The 24852-nt window shown below is 37.4% G+C and overlaps 2 protein-coding genes across 2 annotated transcripts; both read left to right on the top strand.

Annotated features, from left to right (window-relative positions):
* The first annotated feature begins 1149 nt into the window (after nt 1–1149).
* Nucleotides 1150–8601, top strand: LOC116266023 (laccase-15-like). The gene is made up of 6 exons (XM_031647079.1): nt 1150–1266; nt 1507–1658; nt 2704–2948; nt 3979–4107; nt 6045–6998; nt 8290–8601. Exons 1-6 carry the CDS (start codon nt 1192–1194, stop codon nt 8418–8420), a joined length of 1686 nt encoding a protein of 561 aa, XP_031502939.1. The 5' UTR covers nt 1150–1191; the 3' UTR covers nt 8421–8601.
* Nucleotides 8602–9743: 1142 nt separating this feature from the next.
* On the top strand, nt 9744–23283 carry LOC116265508 (pumilio homolog 1-like). Its single transcript, XM_031646163.2, has 12 exons — nt 9744–10019; nt 10157–10756; nt 13202–13730; nt 13818–13997; nt 14084–14630; nt 14726–14867; nt 14948–15055; nt 15672–15884; nt 15965–16075; nt 20306–20500; nt 22549–22723; nt 22804–23283. Exons 2-12 carry the CDS (start codon nt 10169–10171, stop codon nt 22830–22832), a joined length of 2817 nt encoding a protein of 938 aa, XP_031502023.1. The 5' UTR covers nt 9744–10019; nt 10157–10168; the 3' UTR covers nt 22833–23283.
* Nucleotides 23284–24852: the final 1569 nt, after the last annotated feature.

Consider the following 24852-nt stretch of genomic DNA (forward strand, 5'->3'; position numbering starts at 1 on the left):
ACTTGATCTAGAGCTCTGGCTGGGTCTATCTCATTCATGATAGATAAGGATAATCAAATTATCTAGTTTCAAATTCTGCCAAGTTTGATTCATGCATGCTACCCATGTATCCGCTGATGCTTCAATGCTCCTCAGACACGCATGTGCAGGCATGCACGCACACATTGGCACCGGCAGGGGCCTTGGGCCCCTCTCAAAATTTCAAAAAAAAAAAAAAGAATTTACATGCAACTTCAAAAAAAAAAAAATTAGCTCTATATTAAAATTAAAAAATATATATATTTTGGTCCATGTTAAAATTTTGAAACTATAGTTCGAAGTGTGTATGTGATCATGGCCTTAATTGCTTTGCTCAGCTTCCTTATAGTGGTGACAAATTTTTCTCCCTATGTTTGTCCCCTTAAACATGTTAGGAACAAATGCTTTTTTTCTATCCCATTCACAACACCAAGAGAAGAAATGATGACGAGGAAAAAGAAAAACACACATGGATTTTTTACTTAGTTCGAAAACAAAGTTCTCCTACATCCATGGCCGCATAGGTTTCTTTTCACTATCTCAAATTAAAGGTCAAGAGTACAAGAAAAAAGATAATTGTTGCCCATTAAACATGGAGCTTAGTGCAAAAGAAAAGTAACAGAAAAGCCCATACAAAATTAGAGAAACCTACCAATTATAGATCAGCACACTCTGACAAAACATTCAAGCCATGCATTTCTTCTCTTCGTTTTTTCTGCACAAATAGGCTGTTCGAAGCAACACAGGTGAACAAGCTTTCTCCAATTCTGTCCCCTCTTCGACCATGCCTAGACAGACCAACCTGTCAAATCTGCAGTTTTACGATTTGAGTTGCTACACTCTATATTTCTTTAAAAGGCGGTGTCTTGCCGTTGGCTCTGGTTCAGGTGGAACGAGATGCAGAGTTCTTATTACATAAATAGAAGCCAGTCTCTTTCCCATTTGCTCTTGGCCCTATTTCACAGTTTTGGTGACCTTTTGTCTTGTTCAGTCAACCAAGCTACATCTTAATCTGACAGCCTACGGCAAGGCACTTGCTTGTACGTTTCTGTCTCATGAGTCCCATGCAAGAAAAGAAGCTATTAAAAGGCCATATGACTATAGGAAGGACTGCAAGTTTGAGGTGAGCCATTGAAATTGAGAGAAAGGAAAACTGCTCCTGTGATTGCAGACATGAAAGTTTCATGGCTTCTGCTGCCATGCTTCTTCCTCTTCGCTTGGGGAGAAACACGCTACTATGATTTCATAGTGAGATCTTCGCTTCTTTGTTATGTTTACATTTACTAGAAGAGAATAACCATCTCTCCAATCTGTCATAGCAGAATGACACTTTCCATTTGCCGAACTTCAATTTCTTTTCTGCATTTTTCTTCAGTGCATTTTAGTGGTCTACGTTTAGTAGCAGAATATGATGACAGTAACTAGAAGATAGAAGCATATATATGTTAATTTGTAATATTGTATATTTTCTTCGTTTTGGTCTTGCAGGTAAGCTCGACTCCTTACACTAGACTATGCAGCACCAAGAAGATCTTGACAGTAAACGGGCAGTTCCCTGGACCAACCATATATGCTAATAAAGGAGACATAGTGGTCGTGGAAACCTACAACAGAGCGCAGTATAATATCACCCTTCATTGGTACATCTTCATATTTTCCTTTCCCATGCATCTGTTGAAAGTTTTTTAATTTACCATGCAACACTTGAGTTCTTCTTAATATTGTTGTTGGTGCTTCGGCTTTTTGTTTATGCTAGTTTTTTGCTTAAGAAGATTGATGTGATCTTTAATTCTCTTGCATTCTCAAGAAAAGAAGATGGCAAATTTCAGTCATTATGAACTTTGCATGTACTACTTAACCATCTTTACCTCTCTTTTTTTTATTTTGTGCTTGAAATTGAATTATTAAATAAACTTGTATTTTCAATATTCATGTCAACAAATGAAGTCTTATTGGATCTGGCAGAGGTGAAAGTTTATGGCTGCAAAGAGCGGTGTCTCTGCAACCCCAGCCTGCCTGTCAAAATTAAGAAAAGTTTAAGAAATCAAAAGAAGTGGCAAACTCCCACGGCATGTTTTCCGCTCTCATGTCTTTGTTAGAATGAGAAAAAAAAAGTTGGGATTGAGGAGGGAGCCAAAACATTTTGGCTAAGGGACATTAGTTACATAATTTAAAATTTTTAAGGGGCACCTGTATATAAATGAGAAAAACTGCCATGAAATTTTAAGATAAACACTTCTTGTGGGCCTGTGTAGGCAATTGCTCACACCTGCCTCCGCCCCTGGTCGAGAGAACCAAACAAACGTCAACACCATGAAATCTTTGTGATATAATAAAATAAAACACAAACAACAAAAGCAGAACCTTTTTCCATTGTTTATTTAGGCCAATACACATCGAAGATTCAAATAACCTGATATACAATTAATTGTTGGTGATATTTTCACTTTCAAAATCGCAATCTACATGGAGGTTTCTGATCATGAAGATGTCTTCAAAAGTAACTCTGATATATATGTGCGGCAGTAATTTAGTTGATTAGTCTAGAGTGATCAGGTCTGACAGATTTATACTTATTTACCTATTGTGGACTAATTATTGTCACCACCACCTAAATCTATTTTCCAAAGAAAGTGAAGCGCGAGAGTAGAGGCGAACAATTGATCAATCTCCATTAATGTGCAGGCATGGAGTGAAGCAGCCAAGGAATCCATGGTCGGATGGTCCGGAATACATCACGCAGTGTCCAATCCCACCAGGTGGGAGCTTCAAGTACACCATCATCCTTAGCAATGAAGAAGGTACTGTGTGGTGGCATGCTCATAGCGACTGGTCCCGCGCCACTGTCCATGGAGCCATCGTTGTGCACCCACAGCTTGGAACCATCTACCCCTTCACTAAGCCTGACCGTGAGGTTCCCATCATACTAGGTACATATATATAAATATAATGTGTGTGTGTGTGTGTATATATATATATATATATATACACCATTTGGGTAAGAGACAAAAAGCTGTCGTATCAAAACTAATTATTGAAGTACTTTTTTCTACAATCTAACCTTATAGATAGGATCCTAATAGTGAGTTGGTGAGATCAAACATATATAAAGTTTGGTCATTTTTTACTTAATAACGTTTTTTAATAATTAAAAAATAAACTGATCTTAGAACATCAAAATTTTAATAGTAGAAAGGATCATCCTTTTATGAAAAAACTTGAAATGAAACATAATTTACATAAAATTAACGTTTATAAACACATTAGGATGTTAACCTTTTGTTTAAAACACTTTTTAACACAAGTTAAAAGTCCAATTTTGATCCCTTATCCAAGTGGTTTGGAATTTAACAGTTACTATGTTACATATGTATATATATATATGTGTGTGTGAAATGAAGATGGTACAGGAAGATTAACAATGGTTTATGATATACGGTTATGATGTTTTTAGAAACAGTTGATGGGGCTTTCAATGCAGGATTTGTATTTTAGTAATTGGTTGTCCAACAGATTTGAATTCTTGTATGCAGTTGTGCTTTAAATTAAGGGTGTCTACATCCACATATATAATGACGCTTATGAGCATCATTATTGAGATTATATACAAACTAAATCAGTCTTGTTAATGCGTGCAGCTTGGGTTAGATATCCCACATGGATACTCGTGGAGCCAGTTAGTTATTTACATTGATTGATATGCTAAATTGGTTTCATGAGTACAGATTGGCTTTCGTATTTCTCTATATATTAGTTACAACTTACAACTAATGCCTATATATATTTTAACAAACATAAGAAACTTAGGTGTATCATTGACCATTTCTATATATTTTAACAGACTTGTCCTATATTTCCTTTTAGACAGATCTTTATATATATTTATGATTTAAAACTTCCTTGAAATGTATACTTACGATATTTTTGTTTTCAAGCATTAATATTATTGATTCCAAGCAGGGGAATGGTGGAAGGAAGATATAAATGAGGTATTAGCGTTGGGATTAATAACCGGTGCTGACTTCAACGTTTCTGATGCCTTCACCATAAATGGACAACCGGGAGATCGGTATCCTTGCTCAAAGCAAGGTAAGCAAGCGGCAACTTAATTCTTCTTTTCTTTTCTTGTTTGGTTTTCGGTTCTTGATGTTTTGCAATTCAAATTAATGTCCCGATGGTGGAGTTCTATTTCGCTTCGATATTCCATGGCTTGGCTTTGGCGGGATAACGTTAGAAAGTCTGCCAAGTTCCGGTTCTAACTTTTCCCGGCGTCTTAGGAAGTTTCCTTCAAGGGAATCAAGGTTTGACAGATGAACTAAATTTTCATGGATTTTTCTCTGTTCTAGTCTCCTTTGCTTCCTCCTCCTCTGCCTTTTGCCTCCTTCCGTGCCGTTATCAATTTCTTTCTTTTTCATCCTAGAAATTGAAGCACCAACATGACTTTGCCTAACATTTGAACAAGTTCAAGAAATTAAAGTTTTGGTGTAGTTCGTTGGGTCAGGTGCTAGTAAAAGGCCAATCCCTTGTTCAATTAATTTAAGTACAACCAGTAAATGAGCTAGTTGTTGGTTGGGGTGGGCCACTGCCCATGCTAGTGCATGAGAAATAGCATAACATTGTCTCAACATCACATTTCTATGACTCTAAAATTATATGCAGTGCTTACACCAAATTTGTGTCGCCAACGCAAGTGCTCTACAGCTGAAACACCAAATTTGTGTCGCCAACGCAAGTGCTCTACAGCTGAAAAATCCTGGCTCGGGCATTGGCATCAACCCTCCCGTGTGGTAAAGTAAGCATAAACCTTTGGGGTGGGGGTGTTAGTCTCCAGGTTTTGTGCTGCCCGGCGAGCAACAATGTCTCTCAGCCAGCGATCAAATTGTTTTCTTAAGGACCCTTTGACACCCATCACAGATTGTTAGTAAAAAGTTTAGAAATGTCAATGGATCAGATTTGACTCAATTATACCGTTAATCATCTCTGCCTTTTCAGATATTCTTATATTTGGATTTGAATTCAGATTCGGATATGAGCAAGGCAAAGCTATATCTGGATCCAAAATTCTATTTCATAGTTCAATCCAAATTTGAATCTAATTTTTACATTCATATTTGAATTGAAACCTGAATTCTGAACCAAATCTGGCCTATGTTCAAAGTGTAAGAGCATTACATATAGGATCTGTAAATCTGATATGATATATATGTGTGTGTATTCCAAATACATAAATATATCTAAATATGAATTAATATGATCTAATTCTTAAATCTTAATTATTAATTAGATATTAACTTTTTTTTCGATATCTAATTTTTTCAAATGGTTTGGTCAAATATATGATCCAATTGGGATACATTGACATCCCTAAAAAGGTCATGACTGAGTCTTTTTTGTTTTTTTTGTAACCTGTGAATCATGTTCAAGTGCATAGAAAATGCTCAAACCAATACTGTAAAAGTTGATTCCTGAACCAAATTGATGGAGTTGCTGATCTTGTGAATAGTTTGACTCATTGATTATGCTGAATCAATTGTGAACTATCAAAAATATAAAAAATAAAGAAATACCTGAAAATATAAAGATAATGTAAAATGAAAAAATCAACATATTCAAAAAATAGGTAAAAGTAGGCAAGTAGAAGCCTTGAACAGACCGTCGAAATTGAATTGTTTTATTATTCTATTTTAATAAGCAGACTTGTTACATTATAGTGTGTTTATGAATCTGCTCCAATATTTGGAAACATTAACATACTAATACTGTTAAGATTACTATTGCCAACCTAGTAGAATTGAGTAATTTGAATATATATCTACTCCTGTAATAACAGGACATTGTTCTTATATGGCCCATTTCAAAACATCTAAGTCTCCTCTACTATACAGTGCTCAGTAAGGAGGAGAATATTCGTGTACAAGTTCATCATATAGCTGGAGTTCCTGAACCTAAAACACATTTCATGCATGGCCTGACATATATACCTAAAACTGGTGCTTCTAAGTCATCTTCTTCTTCTTCTCCAACAGGAACTTTTCGACTTCTGGTTGAGCATGGCAAGTCCTACCTCCTCCGCATCGTCAACGCTGCCCTGAATGATGAATTCTTCCTCGCCATTGCCAATCACAAGCTCACAGTAGTCGGCACCGACGGCGCCTACACCAAGCCACTCCAGGCTCAGTATATCATGATAACACCAGGGCAGACCATGGATGTCCTACTAGAGGCAAACCAACCTCCAAATCTTTATTACATGGCCGCTAGAGCTTTCTCAGATGGAGTTGGTGTTCCCTTTGATAACACCACTGCCACTGCCATTGTAGAATACTCCAACTACACTCTTCCTCACTCAACTGCACCATCCCCCATCTACCCACAACTTCCATATTACAATAACACTCTAGCAGCCTTCAACTTCACCCAAAGACTAAGAAGCTTGGCCTCTGGTGACCATCCCATTGAGGTCCCTCTGAAAGTAGACACCCATCTTGTATACTCAGTCTCAGTTAACACATTTCCTTGCCCTCAAAATTCATGTGGAGGACCCAATGGGAGTAGGTTTGCTGCCAGCATCAACAACATATCCTTTGAGACACCTCAGATTGACATACTTGACGCTTACTACGCCGGAATCCGGGGTGTTTTCCGCAAGAATTTTCCGAGCTTTCCTCCATACATCTTCAACTTCACTGCTGACAGTTTTCCAATGGTGCTAGAGATACCAAAGCCAGGGACCAAGGTGAAGGTTCTCAAGTATGGTGAATGTGTTGAGCTTGTGTTTCAAGGGACCAACTTGGTCGCCGGCGAGGATCATCCCTTGCACTTACATGGGTTCAGCTTCTATGTGGTTGGGAGTGGGTTTGGAAACTATGATCCTGTGAAGGACCCACTTGAGTATAATTTGGTGGATCCTCCCTCTAAGAACACAGTGAGTGTGCCCAGGAATGGATGGGTCGCCCTTCGGTTCATAGCTGACAACCCAGGTAAATTATTTTATAGTATAAGTTCTACATTTAAATGGATTTCAAAAGTCTTGGCTGGGCTAATTCTAAGCAACGATCGGGATCCCAAGATTCTTATAGATATTACAAAATTAATTAATAATTTGATCGAGTTCTTAAACGTGGTTAATTTGTTTATTGATAGAGATGTCAATGGATTGGGTTAGAATCGGACATGCTTTTTCTTCATATTCATATACTCGTTCAAATTTGGAATCAATGAAAAAAGTCGAAACTGATTCTAATCCGATTCTTACGTAGCCAAATCTGAATTTTGAACCGAGACCGATTTTCGAAATATAAAAGTGTTATGTGTAGGATACTTATTTCAATCTGAATCTGAATCTGAATCCGATCAGATGCTTATGTATATCCAAATTCGAATATGAATCCAAATCTGATTAGATGTCATTTCATAAACCTTAATCTGATATGATTTCTTAATCTATTACATTTTTTTATATCTAATTTTTTCAAAACTATTTGGTCAGATATTCAATTCAAATCAGCTATATTAACATCCCTACTTCTTAGAAAAAATGAGAGAGAATCAATTAAAAACCTGCCCTGAGCAAGATGGGGTCGGAGAAATGTACCGAGTAAACATGTCTTGTCTGCAACTGACCCTGGGGTTCGATTTAGACCTAGCTGTCAGTTGAAGAAGGTCGAGACTTCCAACACTCAAGATAGATCAAGCCGTTTAATTGGTATAAATCGACTTGTAGGTCCGACGAGGCTTGGATTTGACATAGCTATATAACCAGATCCGATCACTCCGATGTTGCTTTATTTATTTGATTTGAATACGAGATCAGATTCAAATATTTAGCAAAAACATAAAGAAATATCCAAATTTAAAAAGCATGCAATTGATCGAGGATGTCCACGAAAGTCATATAGTTATTGTTTCATAAGAAAACCCACACTTGGACAAGTATATTATTTTCAACATCTTTCCATATTAGTTTTAAATATTTTGTATACTACTTTAGCATATTAACTGTTTAAAATGTATTTTCCGCGTGTTTTGCATTTTCTCACCCTGTTTCACATTAATTTTGCATTTTTTATGAAACTTGCGCTCGTATGTGTGTATATACTTTGTCATATCTTCGTATCCACAATTTTTAAAATTATCGTATACCCATAATACCAATACCTGTAACTTAACTAATTTGATAATTATCAAGTTCAAAACTGATTAATTATTTTAATTAACATATCAAACTTATATCCATAAAACATTTCTCTCTCTCTCTGTCTCTGCTCTCAGGTGTGTGGTTTATGCATTGCCACTTGGAGCGTCACCTCAGTTGGGGAATGGATGCCGTTTTCATAGTCAGAGATGGAGAATCCCCCGACGAACGCCTGCTCCCTCCTCCCCCCAACATGCCCAGATGCTGATGATCAACTTACTATCTTTAGATGCTTCTTTATCAATAAAGATGCTGCGTGTGCAGTAGTTGAACAAGTATTTTCTTTTTAGTTGTGTTTCTCTTCAACTTTTTAGAGACAACATTTCTATTGTGAAACACTCGCTGGCAGTGTCATGTTTCTCGGTTTTGACCGAATTAAAGTTTCTAAATTTTGCAAGTGAAGAGAAAGACAAACTTTAAACAATTGCAGTCTAATTGGAATCCCATAATCTATGATCCGAATTGATTATCATATGTCTAGTTTATTGACGACATTGTTGAAGACCCATGAATCCATCTTTTTTTTTTCAGATCAATTTGAATCCATGTCAAAACGACAGCGTATCGGCTCATATCTGTTTGCTTTTAAATCAATTTAAAATAATTTAAACATTTTTTTAATCAGGAAAAACAAAAAGAAAACGGGCTGATAAATCCTCGACAATTTAGTGGGTGAGTTTAATGCAATTTTCTGTGTTTGTGTTTTGGATATTATAAAAACATTAAGATACAACTACTAAAATGCATATTTGCATATGTGAAGTCCAGTGATAAAGAGTGACAGTAAAAGTAAGGTTTCAGCTTTCTTGTTAGGTGGTAAAATGAAATGAAAATACTCTTTCTAAACAAACAAACATGCTTAGTAAGCAGAACTAGCTTTTCAATATACTCAAATGAGCTGAAGAAAAGAAGCAAAAAAATTTTGAATATAAGAAAAATATGTACTACAAAATTGCAAATAAATATAAGAAAACTCTGAATTTTTAGTTTAAGAAATAATTTATAAATAGTAGTACATCTATGATTTTGATAAATCATACAAGTATTCAATGATTCATTAATGGTGCAATCATAAACAGTTTTATGAACATTTATTACATTTTCTTGCTACCAACTTAGAACAAGGGGCCAATTGCATTGAATCGCCAATCAACAAAAAATCGCATCCAGAAAAAAAAAAAAAAAAAAAAAAGGTCTCAAGTGACCATAAACCTTATAAAACACAGAAAAATACAAAAGAAAAGTGGGTCCGAGCCATCCCGAACCTTCCTGTTCAAAAACTTGATCGGTTGTTGGCCGACCCTCTTGACTTGGCCTGGAGGGCCGATAGTCGGCCACCGTCCACCATCGCCTCCTCCGCCCGATTAAAGGCCGGGACAAACGTTTGCAAGGAAGAACAATTTTGGCCGTCCGATGACGATCGGACGGTCATGAAATGGAGCTTTATTTCCATTCAGCCGTTTGACCGGCCAGGCAGTAAAAAAGAACAAAAAAGAAAAACAACGAAGTTGCCCGTTTAATCTTGTGGAGATATTTTTGTTTTACCGCTCTCCTCTCTCTCTTTTTCTGGCCGGTCCTACCCTAGCTGGATCTGCGGGTTACCGTTTGTCGACTGTTTCTACGATCCTTGATCGTGGTGCTTCCTCAGCTCGATGAATAAGGGAAAACAGAAGAAGGAAAAAAACGCGTCGTTCATGTGAAAAATCTTGAAATTTCAACATAAATCGTCAGAAATATCCCCTATTTTTCTGGATGGATGCGAGACATTGATGCCAGGACGGAGACGTAGATCAGTAGTCTCTCGAAGGTTGGCACCGATCGTTGCGACAGATTTTTTTTTTTTCTTTTTTCTGCCTTTTTTTTTTTGCAGTCTGGGTTGTTGTTTGAATTTTTACTGGGTATTTGAATCGATATTGATGATTGGTTTGGACGGATTCGTTTTAGTGTCTTCTGGAAATGGTGACGGATCTGGGGATAAAGCCTAACCGGGTGAATGTGGACGATGAATTGGGGAAGGAGTTGGAATTCATCCTCCGAAACCATCACGAGATCGATGACAGTGAATGGGATCGGAAGTTGCTGCCTTACCGGAGTGGCAGCGCTCCCCCGACCGTTGAGGGTTCCTTTGCTGCGATCGACGGCCTATTGGGCAACGTCAATTCTGTTGAAGATGAGTTGCGAGTGGATCCTGCGTATCTTTCGTACTATTATTCCAACGGCGATGTGAATCCGAGGCTCCCGCATCCTTCCCTCTCAAGGGAGGATTGGCGTGCGGCGCAGCGGTTCCAGGCGGGGAGCTCGTCTTTCGGACGGATTGGCGATAGGAGGAAGGTGGGAGCGGTGGGTGATGCAGGGAAGAAGTCATTGTTCCCATTGCAGGCGGCGATGGCGGCCCAGAATGGGGACGAGAGCTCCATGTTTGCACACAGGACTCTAGCTCGGCAACCATCGGCGGAGTGGATTGAACGAGGAGCAGACGGACTGATCGGCCTGTCGGGTGTGGGGATGGGAGCGAGGAGGAAAAGCCTCGCTGATGTCGTTCAGGTAATGTACAAGGCTACCTCCCAAGACGATGTTTGTGGTGAACCTGTCATCATATTTGGGTGATGTCGCAACCTTCTTCTCTTTGTTGTCATTATGGTTGGTGCAGTTGCTGGATTTGCTTTTTGATTAACCGGTATACCGTTGGTACTAATTGCTGATTAATTTTCCTGTTGTTTTTTTTCCTCCATGATTTCTTGGAGGCGGACAGGTTAAGAGGACCAATATTTGCCAACTCTTTTTTATCCTCGTTTTCTGTTTATTTGATCTATCAGTCTGGCGATAGGCTAAATAAGCAGTTGAATTTTAGCGTCGGTTGTACTTATATCATATTGATGTTTGTGTAGTTGGGTTCAGTATTCCTTTTCAATTTGCATCTGTAGTCAAATGTAGTCAAGTATTCATATGCTTAAAATTCGCATTCAATACTATTATCGGTTTCATCTTCAAATAGGTATTACAGGATCCTGTTTGATTTAAAATGAAACTGTGAGAGCAGTCTCTAGTCCTGAAGTGGAGAGGTTAGTTGGTGATTATTGGTGGTTTCCTTGTGCACGTGCATTCTTACTCCAATTGTTGCCTTTCATAATGATAGAAGTTGGTCTATTGATCCTCAGATATGCTTTCTTGCTACTTTATCAAGTCAAGCATTTGTGAGCAGCTCAGTTGCTCATTTTTACTCTTTGTCTTTTATGGCTAAGGGTAGATATTATATTGGTATGTGGCCTATCACTTTTTTCTGACTTGGTAAAAGTTTTACAATATGAGAAATTCATCGTTTACTGAATACTCGTGAGAAAATGACTAGGAACCAGAGTTTGAGATATGTTCGTATGCTAGAAAACTGAGTGGAAGTCCTTGACTTTGATTACTGCTTTAGCATCAAACTTAATCTACGAGTGAAGTACACTTGTTACCCTTCATCCAATCTATTAGGGTCCAAGTTCTGTATCATGTTCAGGTAACAATGTGAAATTAATCTAGTTACTGGAAATCCATATGTTTGTTCTCAATCATGTCGTCTGAAAGAATGGAGTTGTGATGCTTTTCACCCTTAAAAATGGAAGTAACCTTAGCGATATTTTCTTAGATATCACACCTTCCACGGTGGCTGTCAATTTGGTGGAAACCAGTTGTTTCTTTTAGTACTTCCATTAGCTGTTTGTGTCTTTATGATCTAAAGGTTCCAGAAGGGAGAGTTCTGGGCATTTGATTGAGATCAGATTCACAAACATCACTGATATGTTAGAAAATATCCCACAATATTATTCTATTTGAAGCTACCCGGTAGTATGAATAAAATCTACAGCGTTTTCAAACTATGGTCAGAAACAAAAATGTAGAGATACTATAACAATATTATGTTTATGTGTTGGTCAGATCTTCAAAAAGGTTTCTCATTTCATTTTTTTTTATTTTTGTTTTATTTTTGTTATTTTCAAATAAGTACTACTTGTTTTTTTATACTTTTGCAGGAAGCATACTAGAACACCTATTGCCTTATAACTATTTTTGTTATTCTTTATATATTTCAAGTTCTAATATTTTCAAGATTTTCTTGACATTTTTTCAGGAAAAATAAATCTTGAGAAAAAGGTTCCAGAAAAAACCCTTGCTGAGAATGCAAATTGGTCACTGTGGTTTAGGCTAAGCATCATGGTTGTGGTTGGATTTTTATTAGCTTCAAGCATGATGCTCTAGGCACAAAAGGTATCTATAATGATTAATCTCACTAATAAAGGAGGCAAGCTGCACTGCTGCAGGTCTACATCTGCTATGATGCTTATCCAACACCATGGCAGGATAATGAGAGTTGCATTTTGGCAAGGGGGATATGCGTGTTTTATCATAATCCTTTTCATGGAAAAAAGTGTCTTTTGTATACATTTTCAGTTCATTTTTTTTATTTTTCTTGCATTCTTGTGAAATTGCTTTTTTCTTGCTCTTGTTGGTCTCATTTCAGTTCTTCTCAAATTAATAATTGTAGCATATCAGGTCCAGTGCACAATTTTCAATTTTTTGTTATTTCAAGCAGTCTAGGCGAGCAGATGGAATCATTAGTTGGCAGATGGTGAGAGTCAACAGCTGCAGATGCTGTTTTAATTCTTAACCCCTTCGTGTAATTGATTTTATTTGTTTTCACTATTGCTATTAAACATGGGTCAGTGATTTCTCATGAGTTTCAAATTCATGGAGATTGACATCATGGTTTATGAGAATTTACTTCAAGGTTAAATTTGCAAATCTCTCTTTCTGTGTCTAGCAAAAGTTGTTTATGTGCCTGTGGGGGAAAAACTTCATAGTAATTCTTAAACTTCATGTTTGCTTCTGTAAAAAGGAAACTTCCGTCTAACTTTCTGTGGCTTTGCCGTCCATTTTTCTAATTATCCTTTAAAAAAAAAAGAAATACCAATATGCATGCTAAATGGTGATCAACTCAATTTGCAGGAGGAATTGAGGCATTCACCTGCATTGCCTGGTCATATTTCTCGCCCAGTTAGTTCCAGTGGGTTTGAAAATGGTGTGGATCATGCCCTTCCATCCGGAGCTCATCCCACAGACATGATTGGTGTTTTGGACAGTGTTGATAGTCTTCATTCTGGAACAAATAACTTACTGTTGCCAAAAATTTCAACCGTGGGATCATCCATTTCTCATTCATTTTCTTCTGGTATGGGTTCCTCTCTGTCGAGAAGCTCAACCCCTGATCCTCATTTAGTTGCCAGGGCTCCAAGCCCAGGACTTCCTCCGGTGGGAGAAAGAACAATAAGATCAAACTCTTTCAATACTATTTCTTCATATTTGGATGACCAAGCAGACATCTCAGCAGTTTTCTCTGGCTTAGATTTATCCAAAAATGGACTAATTGGGGAACAGCATAGTTTACAACCTCAACTGCAACAGAAACTTACCAATTATTCTAGTTTTATTCAAGATCTGCCAAAGGGCCACAAGTTTTCTCATCCACAACATACAAGTAAGTGCAGTGCTGACATGCTGTCTATGCCATCTTTGTCTAAGACTATGTATAATAATTTGCATAACAAAGTTAGAATTCTTGCAGATCTCAATCTTCTGAAGAGGGGTGGTGATAAATTGCCATCCTTAGGTTCTCCTGGAAATTCTGAAAGATATAAGATGCATTATCGAGAGGCAAATGCTAGCTTTCCTGGACTTGATTTGAATTTACATCCCATGAGTCAAACGCCTCCATCAATGATAAACCATGAGAAGTTTGGTGCAGGTCAGAATGTTTGTTTATGCTAAAGAATGTTGCTGAATTCCAACACTTTATTTCTGCCAAGTGTTTTAACTTAGTAACTTCAACAGGTACCAAAGATGTCCAGGATTTTAGATGTGGAAACCAACTATTAAATGGTTTAGATAAGTCTGTCATGGATCAAATGCAACTGCAGTACCTGCAAAGCGCTGCTGAATATACACCTCAGGCTGTCAACTATGGAAGTGACACTTCATTCCGAAGGAATAATGCAGACACATACTTGCTTGAACTTCAGAAAGCCTACTTTGAAGCATTGCTTGCGCAAAAATCACAGTACAGTATGAATTCAGTAGGAAAAACTGGAACTTTGAATCATGGATATTATGGTAGCCTTCCTTTTGATCATGGCGTGCCATGTACTGGGAATCCAATATCTGGTTCTTTGAATGCTGCAAGCCCTAACAGACAGGCTGATAGAAATCTACGCCTTTTTTCTTCAATGAGGGGCTCAAATGGGCTTATCGGGCCTTGGCATTCTGAAAATGATGGATATATGGAAGGAAATTTTGGATCCTCACTGTTGGATGAGTTCAAGAGCAATAAGACAAGATGTTTCGAACTTTCTGAGATCACAAATCATGTAGTTGAATTTAGGTACTTACTGGCTAATCAGACTCTGTTTTTTTTCTCTTTTGAATCATTTTTATCCATATAACTTCACCAGTGCCTTATGGGAATTTGTCTTGCAGTGCGGATCAATATGGAAGTCGATTCATCCAGCAGAAATTGGAAACAGCTACAGTTGAAGAAAAAGAAATGGTTTTCCAAGAGATCATTCCTCATGCCCTTTCTTTGATGACTGACGTTTTTGGAAATTATGTTATTCAGAAGGTAGATATTTTAGTTATTAGGCAATAGGGTTCTCCTCAAGGCATTTGACTTGTAAAGAATCTTTGAACATTTTTATGCAGTTTTTTGAGCATGGTGCTGAAAGCCAAAGGAAAGAACTAGCTGATCATCTTTCTGGTCATGTGTTGCCTCTCAGTCTTCAAATGTATGGATGTAGGGTTATCCAGAAGGTTCGTTGTAGAATTTTACCTGGAAGTATTATTTTCTTCAGTACATGACATCCAGCAGGAAGCTGTTTGTGCTTCTTTCATAATATTGTATTATAATTATTATTGGTGTTGCCTTGTTATTATTATATATCCTTATAGAGATTTTAGTGTGATTTTTGATTTAATATCCATCAGTAACCCATTTCCTTCTGCTAAATGGCTAAATGACTCCCATGCAATTCATACTTGTAGTCTCTCCCTCTAAATGCTAATTCTAGAAGTAGTGTTATTCCACATACAAACTTTGGGCACTCTATAGACAGATGTCACATTGGCAACTCATTACTCTCTTACGAGCTGCAATTTGAGAAGACCTGCTAACTCTTATTTGGTTTTTCTGGGTTATTTTCTTATATGTACTGATTTTGTAACTATAAAATGTAGATTAGTTGGAGTTGGGTCTGATTCCTTTTAAGGGTTTGCATAATAACTGTATCCCAATAAGGAGTAGTTGAATTGCACTAATTGTTTGTAAGTGTTTGTCAATTTATTTGGCATTATGCACTCACATTTGGACAGATAGTTTGTGGTATAGAAATTGTGTAATTTTGTTCTCTTTTTTATTTGGATCCTTCAGGCTTTAGAGGTGGTTGATGTGGAGTATCAGACTCGGATGGTTTTAGAACTAGACGGCCATATAATGCAATGTGTGCGAGATCAGAATGGCAACCATGTTATTCAGAAATGTATTGAGTGTGTCCCACAAGAAAGGATCCAGTTTATTATCTCAGCCTTCTATGGGCAGGTCGTGACATTGTCCACACATCCTTATGGTTGTCGTGTTATTCAGGTGCTGCACCAGTGTCTTGTTTATCAATTTCTCATTTCCTGTGTCAATTTTTTGGTTAACTTATGGTTTTCACTAACTAGAGGGTTTTGGAGCACTGTGATGATGCAAAAACTCAACATATAATGATGGAAGAGATTCTGCAATCTGTTTGCACTTTAGCACAGGACCAATATGGCAACTATGTTGTTCAGGTTTGTGTTTTATCTTATAGATCTTGAGCATTATCATTCTTCAGTAAAATTACCTTTTGGCTTCCTGTAGATTTTTTACAAATTTTGGATGACTCTGCATGTTGTTTGGGCTTGAATCAGATTGTAACTGGTGATGTCTGATCTGATCAACACTCTATTGTTAGATTCATGTCGCATTCAGGTTCTAATTCTTCAAAAGAATCAATCTAAATATACAGTGGTATTTAAATTCATGATAATGCATTTTCTGGTCCCACAAGGAGCAAAATTAAGGTTAAAATTATGGTTTTCCTACTGCATTTATCCCAGATGGCTCTGTGAATATGCAATGTCTGGCTTCGCATCATTCAGGTTCTAGTTGTTGATACCAAATTAATCTGAATTTATGTTGGAAACCAAATAATTAAAATACATTTTATTATGCCAGAGGGAGAAATTCTTGGTTAACATTCTGGTTTTTATAGTGCAATGATTCCAGGTGGCTCGGCTATGTATTGCAACGTAAATGGATCAAATCTCTTCCATCCAAGATATTGGTTGTTTCTATACTGCAGTTAGATCATGAGATCCTGAACCAGATCAGTCTGAATATATGTAATTGAATCTGAATATCTATCCCTGCATGTGCTTGTGCCCAATGGTAAAAAGGAAGAAAGCGCTCTGGTTGCAAGTTGTTCTTTCATATGCAGTAGTACCATAGTTACTACGTGCCCATGCTATATACTTCGAAATGATGGTGTACACATGAATGTTACACTTATGATTAAACTTAGTTTAAGAGTCCTGTCTTGGCATGAAATGGACCCACTTGATGTATACAGCGAAATCTGTTCTTTTCATGGTGAGGGCCACTTCTCTGCACCTTTTGTTTCCTTCAAATGATGAACCTTTTGTATCGAAGGTTATGTGAATTTGGAGTTTTGGACTATACCATCTATAAATAAATATAGATCTCGACAATGATATATAAAAATGGAGCATCGGAATTGATTGAGAAAATGTGTATACAAATCAATGAATGCTTGAAAAGATGCTTTCAGAACAAGAGGGACAAAGTCCTTTATTTATAATACAGAAAACATAAGAGAGGGAGCGAGGTCTTGGTCTCCAACGTTTCTCGTTGGAGACATTGGACAAGTCCGATGTCGAGTAGTCTGCTCCTTGGCCAGACAGAAGGCAACACAAATGCAAGTTTAAAACTTAAAAAGAATGATGTACATAGAATAATAATATACAAAACAAAACACACACACACACACACACACACACACACACACACACACACACATATATATATATAAGCATCCGCTTCAAACTCACAGTCTGGTGACTGAAAGTTTGTCAAGACTGGAGAAGGAAAGCAAAGCAAAGACTAGCAGTGGATTTTGTGAAAAAAATCAGCTAGCTGATATTTTGATGTGATAAATGGCAACTCAATAGTCTAAGTGGTGATTCATCTCAATGTGCTTAGTTATTTCATGAAATTTATGGTTGCTGGTAATGTAAATGGCACTTTTGTTGTCGCAAAATAACTTTGGTGGTAAATTCAGACTGCTCATATCTTTTAGAAAACCATTTAACCAGACTAGCTCGAAATTAGTTGTAGCCGTTACATGATATTCAGTTTTAGTTGATGAAAGGGAGATTTTCTGTTGCTTTTTCACCTCCATGATATTAATGAGTTTCCAAAAAAAGATACAGGATCCAGTTGTAGAATGATGATCGGTTGGATCACCTCCTAATCATCATCAGTATAAGCTGAAAAATCCAAGGATGCTGACGATGATAGGAAGAGTCCTTTGACAATGACCTTATAGCTGTTGCATGTGGAAATTGACTGACTACATGGACAAAACGAGTTATATCAGGTCTAGTGATGGTAAGATAAGATCGTGCTTCAGTAAGTTGTATGTAGGAAGTGAGGTTAGAGAAAGGTTCCCTATCATTAAACTTTTTATTTCATGCCAAGAGCTACAAGTGTCCACCACCTTATCATCTAAAGTTCTTATTAGAGACATAGTTTGGGATAGGAGGTGGCTACTTGTTAAGTAGACTACCTCAATACCAAGAAAGTAAGTGAAAAATACTAAATATGACATGTCAATTTTTTTTTTTAAGATTCTTTTTTTGTTTCAGCATTTCCTTGCTTGTCACTTTCGGTTATCGTCATATCATCAACATACGACATGAAAATGGCAGATCCTTCTTTAGAAATTTTAACATAAAAGTAGTGTCAATATAGCGGGATTTAAAACGATATTGTTCCATTATCTTGCTAAATTTATCAAACTCAGCTTTGAACTTTGTTTTAAAACATAAAGAACCTTTTTAAGATGAATAATTTTACCTTGAGGCAGATTCATTCCAAAAGGAGCTTCCATGTAAGCAATTTCATTAAGTTCTCCATTTAAAAAGACATTTTTAGCATCCATTTGATAGAGTGACTGCTTTTCAATAGAAGCAATGGCAATAAATTATCTAAGATTTGACAAATGAGCTACAAATGTGGAGGTTTATTCATAGTCTATTCCATATTCCTATGCATGTCCATTAGGGGGCGTTTGAATGTTTGGTGTTAAAATGCCTAAGTTTTTAATGCCAGGCTTTGGCGTGGTGGAACAAAGGTTCCACCTTCCACATTGCGATGGTGTTTGAATACCTAAAACTTTTGTTCTAGGAACTTTAATTCTTTGTTTGAAGGAGATGGCATTAAAATCTTATGACTTTGTTGTTGACTGATGGTATTTGCTATTGGCTGTTGGCATCATGTAACAAAGCAGTTTTTTGCCCACTGTTTTATTGGCGGCCTGTTGATATATTTTTTATAAAAACTAATTTCATGATGGAGATATGTCTGTTTTATGAATGACCTGTTGATAATAACCTTCTTTATAAAAACTAATTTCAAGAACGTAGTTTGTCTCAGTGACACATTAGCACATAATTAGGAAGCTGCCTTCTCTATATTTAAGGCCAAAAAATGAGATATTAAGACTCTTTCAATTATATTACAACAAGGGAGTCCATGGGTCATTGGATCCATTACACATCAAAAGATGCATATGCAATAATGCAGATGAAAAGGGTTCAAAGAAATTATTTCTTCATTCAATTTGCAATGAAATGGTAATTGGTAATAAATAATTTTGGAAACAAACAAGTAACTGCATTGAAAACAATGAAAGCATGCAAAAAGCAAAAATGGCCGTGTGTTCAGATGCTTCTATGGATCGGAGTGTATTCAAGCTTGAGGGTTTTAGTTCATCTCAAGATCACTGGAAATGGTACCTACTATGGGCAGCTTCTGATGCCAACTCACTTGGGAGAAAAGGCTCCCAAAACCTTTTATTAAAAAGAATGAAAGAAACTAAATACAAAATACAAGCCTACTATGGGCAGCTTGGTCACAAGAAGTTACTTTACAGAAGTTTACAAGGCAAATGGCCATGTACAATTTTAATCATCTAATTAGAATGCTAGAAAGAATTTAAAAATCAGGGTGCGATAGGTTTCTTAAATTAACTATTATGTTGTGCCATTTGGTTCTCTTATATTTCAGTGCATTGGTACTTAGAAGATGTGCAGCTTGGTGGGCACAATAATTTGGAATCAGAATTGTTTGTTATCCTGTGTTTGCTTTACACAAAAGAAACCTGTTTCGAATACTGCATTTTTTCAAGCAGATGTATGTAGTTCAAAATAAGACCTGGGTTAGTGGTTCTTTGTGTCCTAAATGCTCATCTTTCTGAAGTGGAATTCTTCAGCTACCTTCTTGAAGGCCTTGTCCTAGTAATTTATCTGTCCACTTTGTATTAATCTCTGTGCTACTGCTAACCAGTATCTTTTACATAGCTAAACCAATGGATTCACTTGTAGGACAAAGTCACAAAAAGGATAATGGACACATGATATTATTTTATAGTAATATAATCTTTGCATCTGCACCCGAGGACCGCTTTTTATGCAATTAATGCCTTCAAACTCTTTTCTTAATATGATACATTTGGTTATTGTAATAGATCCAGATGCTTTTATTGTTATTAATCAAGCCATTGAAATGGCATTATGTTTATTTCATTTTGAAAGTGGCTTTCTTCTCTCCACTTACTAATTTTTGAAATTGAATTTAAAGTGTGTGACAGAATTGCCACTTCATCTTATTCTTGTTATATTTTGCCTCTTTCTTACAGTGGGTTTCTCGTTTCTTACTGTTCTGAATTGACTTTACAGCATGTAATAGAACATGGAAAACTACATGAACGTACTGCTATAATTACAAAGCTGGCAGGCCAGATCGTTCGGATGAGTCAACAGAAGTTTGCGTCCAATGTTGTGGAGAAATGCTTGACATTTGGTGGACCCGGGGAACGTCAGCTTCTGGTGAATGAGATGCTTGGATCCACAGATGAAAATGAACCTTTACAGGTTTAACAATTTTCTAAGCTTCCATTGAGGGACTCAACCTCTGCTGACTGTCGTATATTGTTTACACTCCACACGGTGTTTTGACAATTATTTTTTGCATGCATTGAAGCAGATTTTTGCTTGTTGACATGCACTTGTTTGTTTATGTGTATGTGCATTTCTGTGAACCAGTTTTGCTTTTTACACGAACATGTTTGTTTGTACGTGTCTAACTGTTTTCTTTGGTTACTTGCTCATGTTTGCACCTGTGCTTGTGTGAACAAGTACTTGTGAATGTATATAGAGCCAATGTTATCCGTATCGTACGATACGGACGCGTATCATACGATACGTATCGTCTGTATCAACAAAAACGATACGACACGCCTACAATACACGATACGGAGGTGTATCGTAGACGTATCGCCCGTATCGTACGATACGGGCACTATATCGTACGATACGGTCGATACACCCCCGTATCGTACGATACGGGGGAAAAATGGCAAAAGGGTCCGATGGCCCCTTTTTTTCATTTTATTTCAAAAGATATGCTCCTCTCTCTCTCTCTTCTTGTTTCTAAACATTGCAAGAGACGTGGGAGGAAGAGATTTTCCTCATTTGCTTTAAGTTTTGCCCGTGAGATAGCTTTCTTTCTCGTAGAGGGCACAGTGGAAAGCTTGGAGAAAGAGGGCTTTTTGGATCATGAAAGATGATAACTATGTCTATATGTTTTGACTTCTGAACTTATGAATTGTGATGTAATCGAATACTCTTCGGCTGCTTAGTATGTTATTTTGATTTTTGAATGTCTGATTTCTTATTTTGGAATGTGTTGTTCATATTCATACTTCATAGTTCATACTTCATATACATGAATGATGAATGTTCCTTTAAATACATTTTTCTTGATTTTTTCTTGTTTTTTCGAATTTATTTAATTTTTTTCTGATTTTTTTCTATTTTTTTATAATTTTTAATATTTTTTACAAATTAAAAATTAATTTTACGATACGTTACGATACATTTACGATACGTTACGATACGGCGTATAGGTCGGCCCGACCGATACGCGATACGATACGCCAGTGATAACATTGTATAGAGCTTCTTTTCTGTATATATTTGATGTATGAGCTGATTATGAAGCAGGCTCCGCCTCATATGGGGTCAATTCAAGCTTTATCGCCAGATCTTGCAAGTTGCAGATCGTGGCCTCTGGACTGATGTTCATGTTTATGCATATGTAGATACATATAGGGTTCATGGCCCATTGGTGATGAATTTGCTGTTTGCTTGAGGAGGTTCAGGCTCGTATTATGTCATTCGAGATGCTCAACACAGGAGAAAGGCATTATCGCTGACAGCTTAGGTTAGGCTAGGTCTTACTGGATTTGCAGTTGCCAATTCACATAGGTAGCCTGTTTTCATGTATTCATCTTAAAATCCTTCAGAATGTGGTAAAATAGGTTGAAAGCTATTTGGAAAAAATTAAATGAGAAAGCAAGCAATATGATTATATGTCAGGCTGAATTAGGCTTTAGTCTAGTTTGCTTTTGGCCTGCAAACGTGTACTGCCAACCTCCCCTCCTCCCACCCTCCTGGGGTAAAACAAGAGCTGTCATCTAGTCTCCTCTGGACATCCTAATTGGTGGTCTTCTTTACAGCTATGAGACCAACCGTTAGAAGCAATCTTCATGTTCCTGCCTCCACTACAAGTGGAGGACGTGGATCTGCTGTGACAGTTTGACGGCAGCAGCAAGGTCATCGTATTACAGTTTTACATGCATAGACAGCTAATTTTCAGCTGTCAATCTATAAGCTGAAATGAACAATAATTTCATAAAAACCGATGCACTGTTGTGTCTATTGAGTGCAATATGTTGCTTCCTTTAGATCAATGGAGAAGCTTTATACATGATGTATACACAATTTCACCATGTACTGGCAAACATATGAGAAATGAGGAATTTTGAATGGGATGCTGACACTGGTCAGACCTTTCGCATAGTTGTCACCATTTGTATATGTGTTCTAAATTTTGTGCCTGATGTTGGTTACTTGAACAGGCTATGATGAAAGATCAGTTTGCAAACTATGTTGTGCAAAAGGTAATCGATACTTGTGATGACCAACAACGTGAATTCATTCTGTCACGGATCAAGGTGCACTTGAATGCTCTGAAGCGATATACTTATGGAAAGCACATTGTTGCTCGTGTGGAGAAGCTCATAGCTAATGGAGGTAGAAAAAGTTGCAAAACACCCTTAACAGTCATGCTCTTTTCTTTTAGCAGTTGCTGATGTTCTTTCTGTATGTAACAGAGAGGCGCATGGGGGCATCTACTTCCTAAGCACCTTGAAAACAGAGGATCAGGAGACCTTGTACAGCTAACATGGCTGGCGTAATTGGAAACCAGTCCATGTTTGTTTTGTTCTCCTTCCCATCTTCATTTGTCTTTTTGGTAGATTGAAATTGAGAGGCAATAGATGTTGAGGTTAATTGTATAAATGGTAGGCCAGCTTAATAATCTTCCTGTTGTGTATATCTTGTAATCCCTTAACTGTAATTCAAGTAAATGGCGGTGGTGATGCCGATTCTTAGGATTAGTAATTGCAGATATTGATGCTCAAGTCATCTTGAGGTATATGTAAAAATTTTACAGTCTGTAGAGATGAGTATATCGTAGCCAAACTGTAAAGAAAATGTTGAGCAAGCGGCATCTCTTGAAAGGTCGGGAATTTTCTGGCTTTGTTACCTTTATACTTTTACCAAATTATAAATAAAATGTTGGTTCCCCTGTACATATAACGAGTGTTTTATTGCATGGTTCAAGGTTGAAGTTGTCAAACCTTCTCGAGTCCAGATGATGCACCACAGTGGGTGGTTACGGTTGAATAAAATGAGTAGATTGTCGGTCATTATAGGCCTCTTTTGGAAAGAATGATAACAGGTAGTCCTTATGGTTCTCATGGAGACATGATGTTAATCCTGCTGTTATATCTTCTTGAATCGACCTAGAAAACTTGCGCACTTGTCTTAAGATATTATTTTGCAAATGAAAATTGTTGTGTTAGTTAGTGATCTAGGCAAAATGTTTTTTTCTGATTCTGAATTTTGACAATTAAACCCAAATAGCTGCCTACTGTAGCTTGAATAGTGACCCACATGTTCCGGTTGTCGGTAATGCCTAGGTTTTTTAAGTGCAAGTTGCTCTTTCGTCCTGGGAGATTTGGCACATGTGGTTGTGTGGTATTGCTGGTTCACACCTAAACACAAAGACAAATGGTGAAAGGGAATTGCTTAACATTCTCCATCAAGGGAACGGAAGATCTTTCCAGTCCTGCAAATTTTGATGGAAACGAGTGCAATAGTTTTTTCGGTCAGCAAGTGGATAAAAACCCAGGGCCTGAAAAAGAGGTCTGAAAGCCCGCCATTCTCTCTACTTTTAGGGTTCTAAGCTACATTAACATTAGTGATGGCAGTAGTGTCTTTTAACTCTGAAGAGTGCATCAAGCTAAAGTTCAAATTATTTTTGGCAGATGTGTAAAAGAAAATTCCACCGGCGTCAACCAATCGCCCTCGTCAAATCAACCTTTAACATAGAAACTTGTAAAGCGGGTAGCTGCAAGAAGCCAAAGAATGAAACTGCAAGAAGCCAAAGAATGAAAGAAGCCAAAGAATGAGCTAATTCGGAAGCAAAAATGAATTCACAGTGCGGGCAGCAGTTTAAAAAAAAAAAAAAGCTAGGAAGATGACACCAGGTGAGGCATGAGCCTATGACCTTGGAAATGTTCTTTTTGGGGCCCAAATGATTGGTAAAGGCCGAAAATTTGATATATCACAAGAGTCGGCCTTCTTTTGGAGAAGAAATAATACTTTGATGAAGAGGCAAGGGCAGAGGCAGCTATGGCACATGTGGGCAACTGCCCACACAAAACTACAGAAAAAATGCTCAATTTCATATCGATATTTTCATGCAATTTTTCTCATTTACATATCCACCGCCCTTCAAGAATTTAAAATTCAATAATTAGTGCATCTTCCGGCTCCATCCCTGTGAAGAGCCGATGGAAGACGAGCATTTTGATGAAATTCCTTGAAGACAAGGACTTCCACCTCCATTGTGTCCCAGAACCAGTTGTGAAAGTCTACTTTGAAACCTTTTAATCCTGGAGCTTTTAGATCAGCTAGACAGCTCTTGGGTAGCTGCAAAGATTTCTTGCTCGGAAAACGGTTTCTGAGCACTGCTGCTTGGTGTTGCTGAGAGATGCGGGAAATATAATGGGTGGCTTTGGGCCACTTGCTGTAGCAAGGAAAGTTACCAAGTGGTGAGTCGATCTGTCCCTGTTGGCCCGGACTCAGTTTTGCAT

The sequence above is a fragment of the Nymphaea colorata genome, chromosome 12, assembly GCF_008831285.2.
Source record: "Nymphaea colorata isolate Beijing-Zhang1983 chromosome 12, ASM883128v2, whole genome shotgun sequence".
NCBI classification, from domain to species: Eukaryota; Viridiplantae; Streptophyta; class Magnoliopsida; order Nymphaeales; family Nymphaeaceae; genus Nymphaea; species Nymphaea colorata.

Excerpts from the sequence above, each read along its gene's own strand:
- LOC116265508 (XM_031646163.2), top strand. The coding sequence starts at position 10,169 with ATGGTGACGGATCTGGGGATAAAGCCTAACCGGGTGAATGTGGACGAT. Across the intron at positions 10,757-13,201 it reads GCCTCGCTGATGTCGTTCAG|GAGGAATTGAGGCATTCACC; the intron begins GTAATGTACAAG and ends CTCAATTTGCAG. Across the intron at positions 15,056-15,671 it reads GATGTAGGGTTATCCAGAAG|GCTTTAGAGGTGGTTGATGT; the intron begins GTTCGTTGTAGA and ends TGGATCCTTCAG.
- LOC116266023 (XM_031647079.1), top strand. The coding sequence starts at position 1,192 with ATGAAAGTTTCATGGCTTCTGCTGCCATGCTTCTTCCTCTTCGCTTGG. Across the intron at positions 1,659-2,703 it reads TATAATATCACCCTTCATTG|GCATGGAGTGAAGCAGCCAA; the intron begins GTACATCTTCAT and ends ATTAATGTGCAG. Across the intron at positions 2,949-3,978 it reads TGAGGTTCCCATCATACTAG|GGGAATGGTGGAAGGAAGAT; the intron begins GTACATATATAT and ends GATTCCAAGCAG.